Genomic DNA, 11,828 nt, shown 5'->3' on the forward strand with positions numbered 1-11,828 from the left:
GCGTAAAATACTCATCAGACTTTGAAAACGGTATAGAAAAAGGTAACATATCTCATTACTAATTTTTATATTGACTGTATGTTAAAATGATAATTTTTTGATATATTGGATTACATAATTTTTAAAAAGTATATCCAAATCATTTTCTATTCTTCTTCAAGAAGCCTCATCATGCTTGGTGTTGGCTCCTAAATTAGGCTGGTTTGAGGGTAAGTAAGATGGATCTTTTCTTGGAATCAAAGATCATCTGTCTTCAGGGATGCTCATAGGCCATTATGCAATCATTACCATCTTCATATCAGGGATTCATATTTATGAGTACTATTTACACATCTTTGAAAATAACTGCTACAGAGTTGAAATACAATGGTTTTTCCCAACAGGTCAGCCAATAGAAATGTTAGGAGGGAACAGGTCAGGCTCAGATGCTGAAGCATCACCTATAGTTTTAATGACTGAAGATTACTCAATTAACCATGTAGATGGAACCCCTGCCATTTCTTTGGTCACTGGGGCCATTTTCTGCCATCAAGGAGTTATCTGGACAGATACCACTTGGCTTGTACCTTGTCTCTTTGTAGTCAGAGCCCCTATATTAGTTTCCTGTTCCTGCTGTAACAACTCATCACAAACTTAATGGTTTAAAACAACACAAATTTATTCTCTCACAGGTCTGGAGGTCAGAAGTCTAAAATCAAGGTGTTGGCACAGCTCTATTCCTTCCAGAGGCTTCAGGGATGATCCATTTCCTTGCCTTTTCTAATGGCATTTCTTGGCTCACAGCCCTTTCTTCCATCACTCCAACCTCTTGCTTCTGCTGCATCTCCTACTGTGGTCAAATCTCCCTTTGCCTTCCCTTTTATAAGGATACTTATGATTAATTTAGGGTCCATCTTAGTAGCCCAGATTAATCTCCTGATCTCAAAATCATTAATCAAGATCTTTAATCTACATAATTTACATATTTGTACACATCTACAAAGTCCCTTTTGCTATCTAAGGTAGCATTCACAGGTTCCAGGGATTAGGATGTGGCCATGTTGGGGGACCATTATTCAGCCTGCCCATATACATTTCTTTGTATTGCTCTGGTGGAGGGCAAGAGCACCAGCAGGGTCACAAGGTCTCTAAGTGCTCTTAAATTAAGCTCTACAGAGCAGTAGGTAAATTCACATCTGTAACCATGTGATCACTCTGAGACCATCATACACTGGCCTCATTTCCATTAGCAGTTAGCACTCCCTCCCAGCATTGCTTCCTTTAAAATGCTCTGTAGTGCTGGAGTTGAACTCATTACTTCCTCACCCTAAAAAACAAATTACTGGAGATAGTAAGATGTGTGTTTTCTACAGAGATGAGATGTTTTTCTCATAAGTCTTTGATCTAACAAGCACAGTCAAGGTCTGTGGCATGCTTACAGAGTATAATAGCTCCTTGTTTCTGTTTAACACTCTGCATTCGGCAAAATACCTTAATATCTTTAAGCTCATTTTTAAACAGATGAGTAAACTGAGGCTTAGAGCGGTTAAATGACTTGAACAGGGTGGTCACACAATGAATTACTGGCAGACACTGATTCCAAATCTGATGTTCTTTCCACCTCATGTTCCCTGGTCAAACTCAATCCCAGGGGACTGAGAAGGACCTGCCTGATCTTGGGATCTTAATATATCCTGGAGTTGGCCTTAGAATCCCCAACTTCTAAGAAGATATGGATTGAAACCCACTTTTGTGAGTTTTGACTTACCTACCCAGGGGTCAAAGCTAGAGGCAGAATGGGAATTTCAGGAATTCAGAGGAAGGTTAGGGTTGCTGGCAAGGGAGAGAGTACAGTGAGAGGGTAGTTAGGACTGAGGGGGACTTAGAGTGTCTGTGTCTGCCGTATGGCTGCCAACTGTGTACTGAAACACCTGTGAGAGCCAAGCCTGTTTAAATGGTAGGCTGCAGCAGGGGTACTCTCAGGTACCCCACCTAGAATTAGGCCTGACTTCAGAGAGGAATTCTAAGAACCTCAGGGATAGCCAAGAGTGCCTGGCTGGATCTCTTATTCCCAGACCTGAACACATAATTTGAGGAAGCACAGTAAATCCAAAGCCCTTGCTTTTACACTAGATCTCTGGAGTCTCTTCCCAGTCTTGATTTCTGTGGCATCTCAAGGCATGGCAGCCAAGACCCACACTCGGCCACTACACTGCCGAGGTTCAAGCTCTGCCATTTACCAGGTGTGTGACCTTGGGAAAGTCACTTAACCTGTGTGTGCTTCAGTTCCCACACCAGTAAAATGAGGATAATAATAGTTATCTGCCCACAGGATTGTTTCAAGTATTAAAAAAGTTGTCTGGCACATGGTACTATATCATCATCTCTTTTGTTTTCTTTTTCCCTATTTCTAACCAGATCTCTTTTGGTTCCTCCTTTCCCCCTCACTTAATAACTATTAGCAGTCCTCAGACCTAGGATCTGGTCCCTATCATATCCACATGTTTTTGGAATTTACTACTCATTAAATCTCAATCAATCTGTATGAATGACTTCCAAATTCTTATTTCTAGTCTTCATCTGCTATCCTCTCCCAAACCATCAATAATGAAGGTCTTGAAATGGATATTTTATCTCAATGATGTTTGGGAACATACACCTCCAACTTGCATGCCAAAGGCTAAGCTTATTCCCCTCTCAATTTACTAATTTCTCTCCATTTTCAGTTTCCTGGACAGTCTTTTGCCCAATCACAGATCTCTTTTCTTCTCAATACTTGAATCCAGGTGCCATTTCTCTTTTGTCCATTCGTGTATTCATTCAAGTAATTCTCAGCTGCCTGCCTTGTGTCAGACATTGTGCTAGGTAGGCCTAGGTTTACAAGGGTAAGTTGGGCTTGAGGACATCAGTCTTGTGGTGGTGGGAAAGAGGCATATAAACGATCATCATGAGGTCAGTACTACACTAGAGGCTTCCATGCAAAGTCTCCACTAGACTGTAGTAACAAATGCAAAGTGCTACAGGCGTTAGGGAAGATTTCTGAGAAAATGTAACATCTGAGTCATTTTTTAGGACAAACAGTTCATCCAAGCTGCAAGGTAGGAGAGTTGGAGGAGAGAGATGAGAAGCAGAGGGAACCTCTGCTAAATCTCAGAGGTATGAAAGGATATAACCAATCTGGGGGGGAGTTGAAGGGGTGGTGGTGAGAAGTTCAGTGTGGCTCATGTGAGGAGGAAAGGCATGAAGACCAGCACTGTCCAACACAACTTCCTGTAAGAATAAAAATCTTCTTTATCCGTGCTGTCCAATAAGGTAGCCACTACTTACATGCAGCTACTGAACACTAGAAATGTGGCTAGCATAACTGAGGAGCTAAATGTTAAATTTTATTTCATTTTGCTTAATTTAAATAGCAAGCAACTACCATACTGAACACCACTGGTTTAGGAACTGGCTAAAGGACAGGACTCTAGGCACAAGGAAACCAATAAGGTTTCTAAGCATGATACTAGCATAGGTAGATACCTGAGAAAGGGAACACTGGCAGTAGGACAGAGAATGGGTTGTACAGTAGTGACTTTACACAGAAACCCCTGGTAGGTACCAGCCCCATGATGGAATAAATGGAGCTTACATATCATTGACAGGACTTACTGGACTTTGTGACCATTTCCATGAGGGGAGTGTAAGCAAGGAGAGTCAACTGAAGTTTGTAGCTTGGGCAAAGGGTGAGTGCCAACAACTGAGATAGGATTAGGTTTGGAATGAGGGAAATGGGTTTGCTCTAGGGATATGCTAAATTTGAGGTGTTTAAGAACTATCTAGGGGGATTTCACTACCAAACAGAAAAAATATTAATCTGGAACTGTGGAGGTTGGGCTACTGATATATTTGGGAGTTATTGGAAGATAGGTAGTTGTTAAAGGCATGGGAGTAGAGGAACTCACCCCAGAACAAGTATGTAGAAGAGGACTGGATAGACACTAAAGAACCCTAAGCAATCAAAGTGTGGTCTATTTCTGCTTGCATCAGAATCACCTGGGGTGCTGTTAAAAATAGATTGTGAATGTATTTAATGCCATGGAATTGTACACTTAGAAGTAGTTAAAACAGTAAATTCTATGTTACATGTATTTTACCACAACAAAAAAGTGCAAAAAACCAAGTCAAAACCAAAAGACTCCTAGAGCCCCATTCCCAATCTGAATCACTGTTTCTGGAGATGAATCCAGGACTCAAGTAATTCTTATGCAAATTAAAACTGGAACCAATTGTTTAAGAGGTAGAGAGAAACTAAGAGACAGGAAGAGAATAAAGGGAGAGAGATATGGGGGAGAAACCAAGAGTGAGCAGTTCAAGAAGGAAAAAAGGGTCAGTGGTGCTATGGCCTGGGAGGAAGACTGCAAAGAGGCTTCAGAATTTGGTGTTCAGGTGGTCACTGATGATGGGCACTGAGGGACCAGAGGCTGTGGGGTCTATTCTTTCAAGGGCTTTGCTCACGTTTGGCGGGGAAGAGATGGCAGGAAAGATTGCATAAGCCTGAGGAGGAGATAGGACACAGGGCAAATTGGCAGTTTTGAAGATACGAGAAAACTGAGCATGCTGGCAGGTGGACAAGGAGGAGTCAATGAGGCCAAAGAGACACCAAGGGGATCTTCAATAAAGCACAATTTGGGAGAGGCAGTAGAGGTTGGGATCAGGAACTTAAACAGAGGTTATTTGGCTAAAAGCTCCCTGGGAAGTTTACAAGAGAAAAGGCGGGAAGACGAAGAAGCTTAATACAAGAGGGCAAGAAAAGACTTTCAGGCACAGCAACCAAGAATGGTACCACTTGGTGGTTAGGTCATCTGCTTAGATTAACAGAGCAGGGATGTAGCATCAAAAGCCTGCAAAAGGGTAAAAGTCTGGAAGAGTCACTAGAATAGAAGTGATCTAGAGCAGCAATATCAAATGACTGAAAAGTAGCAGTGGAGTCTAGTTGAGATTAGGATGGCACCAACCACACAATTATCCTGCACAAAGTAGAAAAAATAAAGGTTTTGGTTCCATCTCCTGTTGTTTAGGGAATGCACTGGCTTCTGCTCTCACGCATAAAGTTCAAATTCCTTAGCAGGAACTTTTACTAAAACTTCTCTATCAATAGGTCCAACGTCTCATTGCTGGCTGATTCTCTTATTCCCTACTCCTCCTTCTATAACTTCAATTCATAAAATAATAGAACCTTAGGGATTCTGAAACTCATCAATCCAATCTTCCTTCTTAGCTGGGTATGTTTTGTTTTTCCATCTTCTCTCCACCAAAGAAATCTTTCTCCATCTTCCACTTTCCTTTGGGCTCAACTCACAGTTGTTTTAACAATCAAAACCTGACAGACATCACTGACACCTATCCTACCGCATTTATGCTATAGTCATACAACTGCAGACGAAACTGTGCTTGCTTCCCATGCATATTCATACCCCCACACTGGTATGCTCTGGCAGAGGATGCTGACAAAAAAGTCCTGAATTAACTTACGTGCTGGCATGTCTTCTGTTCTGAGCATGAGTTTCTTTTTCTTGAGCTGAACCTCCCTGGACAGAGTGGTTAAAGATGAAGTTCTATTTCAGATTCAGAGGGTGCCGTCAACCAAACTCAAGTCACTTAATAATTAACATACAGTTATATAGTGTATACAATCCCACTTCATTTGATTTGTGCCAGTTGAATTTAATCTAAAATTTAAAAAAATCTTTTAAATGTTAGTCAATGCATCTTGATTAATATAACTGCTAAGATATAACTGCTGTGCTGAGCCTGGGGATGTTGGGAAACTTGACCTTCTCTGCAAAGATAAGACGTTTTTCCTACTAACTCTCTTTTAGCCAAGCTGGTGACTTCTCATTCCAGGTTGTGTTGTGAGGTTTTAGCCAAAGACAGAAACGAGTAAGTCCAGAAGAAGCTGATCAGATTCAAGGAGCCTAGGGAACCGACACATTCTAAGGCTAGCCTGGCCTAAGTCTTTAAATAACCACCTAAAACAAATCTTCCCATATCCCAGAATCAGGACCAATTTCTCTAGGCCATCTCAATCCAGACAGTACAGCTTACTGCTCCATAGATGTATTCTCTTCAGGGATCATCCCAAACAATGAGGAACAGGTACTGATTCTTTCAACTGCATGTCTTAGACATTTTGCTAAAAGCTTTTGCCAGGTTTTGAGGCTGATTAACTATTAGGAGTTAAAGAGAGAGAACTTAATTCCTAGTATGAACCCCTTTCAATATCTCTTTCCTGGTTTTTCAGCCCTTTCAGCTTACTCTCTCCAGAATCTTAACCTGTTCCTTTCTTTCCTTTATTCTGTCAGTAATTCAGAGACTGGATATGTCTCTGTGGTTTGTTTTGTCCTGAAGAGCAGAAGGCTTCGGTCCCAGCTGGTGTTGCCAAAGCAACATACTAATTCCATGCCATGGTCCTGGGTCAGGATCTGCACAATCTGATTGGCCATATCACCTCGGATGGCAAGGGAGTGGAAGTGGTCAAAATCATGGAAGCCCAGCTTCCGGAGACGCCTTGCAGCTGCCCGGTAACACTTCCAGGGCTGAGGCTCCACAAGGAGGTAGCAGCAGAGGGAGGAAAGGTGGGCCAGGAACTCCCATAGGCCATGGTCCCCATGGTTCAGATGAATCCACATGGTTATTGACATGCAGAAGCCAATGTCAAAAACTGAGCATCCAAACTGGCTTAAGAAAGAACTCAAGAGAACTTTCCGGGTCCTTTGGTTCATGAAGTCCAGGGTGATAAAAGTCAAGGCATCAGGAAAAGGGCATTCTCTTTCAGCTCTCTCTATCAGGACTGGATCTATGTCACAGCAGAGGAGATGGAGTTTTCTTGAGGCATCTGAGCAGGTCTCCCCATCTCGTAAGGAAAGGAAGTGTTTGTAAAGAGCCACACTCAGATCCTAGAGGAATCCAAAAGAGCTTTGTCATTGCAGCTCTCAAACAATGAATGGAAGAGAAACCTGTTTCTCTTATCTTCACATTGGACTGTCACTTACTCCTGGCTTTATAGGATAGGAGGCTCCTAAACTCTAGAGGCTGCCTGAAGTTTTCCACAAAGCAGGCTCTCAGCGCCCTCCCGGGGTCTCAGGCTGTAATGAATCATCTCTACACTTTCCCGACATTTATGGTAGATTGGTTATATGGCTGATAAAGCTACTGCCCAGTGGATACAGCACAGGAGCCTAGAGCAGTATTTTCCAGCTGAAATAATATGCAGGTAAAGTCACTATCTTTTTCCTTTTTCGGGTATCTCAGACCCAGGGAGGAGGAAAGGGTTCCTGGGGGCATAACCAGTATCCCTTACTAAGAAGGGGAGGAACAGAGCAAGTACTATCTTGTAAAAACCTGCTTCTCAAACCTGTGGTTGGGAAAATCTGGATTCCAGAAAGTCCTCATTCAGCTTTCACTCTCCAGCTTCAATTTTACTACCTGTCTTAGGCTTTGCCACCCCCTTCTGAGACTTACTCTGCTTTCTGCATCTGTTTCTCTCAAAAGTCACTGCTGACCTCCTTCTAGAAGTCAGAAAGACCTCCAGCCAAATCGTGATTCATGATTTTCATTATCGTAGCACCTTTTTGACTCTTAAACAAGTCACCATCTCCGTTCTCTAACTTTGACTTCTATAGCCATTCTAACTCAAATTTGTGTTACTCTAATCCATTTTGTCAAGGCATTTTTCTATTCACTACCTCATTTGCTCTGTGCCATGAGGAAAATATTCATACTCTTTGTGCAGGTTAAGAAAGTGTGGCTGGCAACAACCCAGATGTCCAGTGAAAGTAGCATGGATAAATCAATGTGGTATATTCGTTAAGAAGGAATACTAAACAGTAGATTCAAATGAAGGGATTCAGCTCAGTGCAGCAACATGGATGACTCTCACAAATACATCATGCTGTGTAAAAAAAGCAGGACACAAAAGAAAATACATGGCATGCTTCCACTTATATGAAGTTCAAAAATGAGTAAAATTAAATTACATTGTTTAGAGAAACAAAAATAGTAAGCTTTAAAGAAAAGCTAGGGAACAATACTTTTAAAAAGTTATCTCTGGGTGGGGGCGGTTTATAAACAGGAAAAGGCATCAGGTGACTTCTGGGGTATTGATAATAGTCTACTCTAGATCTGGACAGTTGTCACAAAGGTATCTGCTTTAAAATAATTCATAAAGTATTAATTTATGTTTTAAGCACTTTCCTATATGTGGCATAGTTCACAAGAAAATCTGCATTTTAAAAATTATGGTTCAGAGATCAGTGATTTGTCCAATATCATAAAGTTAATACATGGCAAGATATAGGCTACATTAGGTTCTTTCCTCTCTACCAGGCTTCTCATACTTTAATGTGCATACACATTACCTAAGGATCTTATTAAAATAAAGATGCTGATTTAGTAGATTTGGGGTGGGGGCTCAGATCCTATATTTCTAATAAGCTTCCAAGACATGCTGTAGTTCAAGGGCCACACTTTGAGTAGCAAGTTCATATACCATGCTGCTCAATTTTCTCCCCATTTATTTACTTCTTTGCTGGGTCCTTCCTATCTGATCTGGGGTTGCCCCATGTTTGACCAGTCATTTCATCATGTCGGTCCCTCCACCTCCATATCTCTCCATCCTCAATTCCCCAATTCTACAGTACCCTGGAGGCATAAAAAAGAAAATATAGGCTTAAGGGCTCAGTTCCCCAAGATCCTGATTCAGAAGGTCTAGAGTGGAGCCTAGGAATTTTTAAAATTTAAACAAAACACCCCATAAATTATGGCACATCTATATAATAAAATATAATAAAGCTGCTAAAAAAGAATGTAGTGACAAGTGATCTCCAAACTATTAAATGAAAAGCAAGTTGCAAAACAGCATGCTACTATTTATAAAACTAAAAGAAGTGTGGGATGTTTATACATACATAAATGTTGTGTATACACACACCCAAGAAATTATAAACAATGGCTGCCATTGTGTAAAAATGAGGGTTTAGGGCCAGGGTAAAGACCTAAGTTTTTACGTTATGCCTTTTTTGTATTTTTTCTGTTTTATCAAGGGCAAGCATTTTTTCTCACGTGCAAAGAAAAAAGCACCCTAAATGTATAGCCAGGTTTGGGAACCACTGCCCTAGTTAATTGCAAGTACAGCCTTGTTTCTAATGTGTATATATACTACTCTCATCTTTAAAATCTGGGATTTCCTAGTGTCCTTCATGATATTCTAAGTCTTAAGCCCAGTCTCTCTTTTCTATTGGTTCCCCTCTGATTTCCTGTATCATCACAGTGGAGAAATGTTTGCAAGGGATATCCAGACACTCATCTGCTCATTCCAGTTTTGAGCCTGTATCCAAATGTTCCCCTCCCCTTTATCAGCTTCCTCCCAATAGCCTTCAACCCTTCACCCAAGTCTCTGCCCCTCAGGCAAGCAACATAATTAAATTCTTCTCAGCCCCTTCTGCTCCTGGTCTGGAATGGACTAAGGGTACTAACTTTTGAAGATTTGCAATCATGGGGTCAGAATGCCTGCTCCTCTAGGATATCCTGGTGGCTACAAATGGGTTTCAGAGAGACATTTCGCTATTTTGCATACGATTTGGCAGTAATCATTATATGCCTAAGAATACTTTGCGGTAAGAAGACTTGGCAGTGCCTTCCTCCAGCACGATGCTCTATTTGCTTCTCGATCTTCTCCACTGTATCCAATCAACTTAATGTTTTTTAAAATAAATATCCACTTGGCTCCAGGGTCCGTCCTGCACTCTGCGGCACAATATTCTTAATTCCAGGCGTGATTCTGTCACCCCTGACTCATCTTTCTCAGTAAACCAATTCCAACCCTACAATCCCAAATGCGTGTCTCCGGAAGCCCCTCTCCCCAGCCAGGTCGCCAGCCACACTGTGGGTCAACGCTACGCCTTTAAGCTCACTTTGGGAAAGTTACGATGGGTGTGATGTCACGCCCAAGCCAGAGCCCCCAGGGAACACAGAGGAAGCCAACCGCTCATCCCGACCTCCGATCTCTCCCTCGTCACTCACCCCAGAGTTACACCCCACGTCGAGCCCCAGGATCGGCCTCGTCTCGGGGCTCTGGGGGAAGAGCCGGCGAAGCAGGTCCGAGGGCAGGAGGCGGAGCCGCTGCTCTGGAGGGTGGAAGCGAGAGTAATGTGGGAAATTTCCAAACGGGGCGGCCCCGGGTTCCAGAATTCGCTGTTCCTTTTCAGCCGTGGCCTCCTCAACGCCCCGGGTGGCCTGCTTCGTGGACGCCGCCATTAGCCTCGGTCTGGCGTTCGGGCCCCACGGAACCGGAAGTGAGGAACCTGCGGCCGGGAGAGCGGGGCCGCGACGCTAACGCGCTTGCTCGGATTGACCTGGCGCAGCCGGTGCTCGCTGAGCGAGCGCAAACGCCACGCGTTCGAATTACCCTACGGAACCCTCGCTGCAACCTAGACGGTGGTTTAGTACTATTACCCATTTTACAGGTGAGCAGATGAGCGGAGAAAGGTTAACTGACTTGCCCAGGTCGTCGTACTTTCAACGGGGGCTACCCAGAACAAGGAGTTTGTTGGGAGGTTGGAAATCAATTTTGGTCCAACTTCCTCCCTTTACAAACGCACTGAGATCCAGAGAGTAAGAAATACTTGTCCAGGGTCACAAAGAGAATCTGTGATACAGGGACTTGCACCCTTTTCATCACGTGGTTCCAGGAAAGGGTAGCCAGGAGCTTTGGGTCACTTGAAATGCCAGAAGACCCAGATGGCCTTGCCAGCCAGGTGGGACAGGAGATAGGGACTGCTGTGGTCTGTGAGCCCCTTGAGAGGCAAGGACTATGCCTTAAGAGCCAGCATTTAAGAATGCTTACTGAATGCCAGATACTTTTCTAAACCCTTTACACATATTAATTATTTAAATCCTCACATCAATCCTGTGAAAAAGACCATAATCATTATCCCTTTTATGTTGAGGTCACTGGGGCTCAATGAAGTTCGTAACCTGCCCGAGGCCATGCAATTAGCAATGATGGTACCGGTATTTGAACTCAGGGCAGTTTGGCTCTGGAGGGTGTACTTGCAACCATTGCTATTCTCAGCCTTGAATTCCCTATGCCTACCATCATGTCTGGCCCAAAGATGTTTAGTAAATATTTATTGAATGGAAACTCAGTATCAACAAAATTGTATTGGGAAACTGGATATTCATATGTGAAAGGATGAAAGTGGGCCCTATCTCACACAAAAACCAACTCAAAATATATTAAGGACTTAAATGGTTAAGACCTGAAACTGTAAAACTCCTAGAAAAAAAACATAGGGAAAGGCTTGTAACATTGATCTTATTAATGATTTCATAGCTACGACACCAAAAACACAGACAACAAAAACAAAAATGGACAAGTGGGACTACATCAAACTAAAAACCTTTGCATAGCAGTGGAAACCATCAATAGAGTAAAAAGGCAACCCAGAGAATGGGAGAATTATTTGCAAGCCATATATCTGATGAAGGATTAATTTCCAAACTATATAAGGAGTTCCTACAACTCAATAGCAAAAGAACTAATAACATTTAAAAATGGACAAAGGAATATTGAATAGCCATTTCTCCAAAGGATGACATACAAATGGCCAATGGGTACATGAAAAGATGCTCACCATCACTAATTATCAAAGAAATGTAAATAAAAAAGATGTCACCTCACACTTGTTAGGATGGCTCTTATAAAAAAGAAAAGACAAGTGCGGACAAGGATGTGGAGAAATTGCAACCCTTGTACACTGTTGGTGGCAATGTTAAATAGTACAGCCTCTATGAAAAACAGCATG

At 42.4% G+C, this 11,828-nt stretch overlaps 2 protein-coding genes across 3 annotated transcripts in view; both read right to left on the minus strand.

Moving 5' to 3' along the window:
- Positions 1-10,236, minus strand: part of NCKAP5L (NCK associated protein 5 like) — a 45,287-nt gene extending 35,051 nt beyond the window's left edge. Inside the window, exon 1 of one of the 2 annotated variants that reach the window (XM_036890946.2) lies at positions 10,045-10,236. The gene's annotated coding sequence lies outside the window, so the exon portion shown is untranslated. The remainder of the gene's footprint in view (positions 1-10,044) is intronic. The other variant, XM_057486562.1, reaches the window with a different exon arrangement.
- Positions 1-10,331, minus strand: BCDIN3D (BCDIN3 domain containing RNA methyltransferase). Its single transcript, XM_036890965.2, is given in 2 exon segments — positions 1-6,920; positions 10,045-10,331. Coding segments are annotated over 2 exon segments (879 nt in total). The 5' UTR covers positions 10,279-10,331; the 3' UTR covers positions 1-6,275.
- Positions 10,332-11,828: the final 1,497 nt, after the last annotated feature.

The sequence above is a fragment of the Manis pentadactyla genome, chromosome 10 (genome assembly GCF_030020395.1).
Source record: "Manis pentadactyla isolate mManPen7 chromosome 10, mManPen7.hap1, whole genome shotgun sequence".
Taxonomy (NCBI): domain Eukaryota; kingdom Metazoa; phylum Chordata; class Mammalia; order Pholidota; family Manidae; genus Manis; species Manis pentadactyla.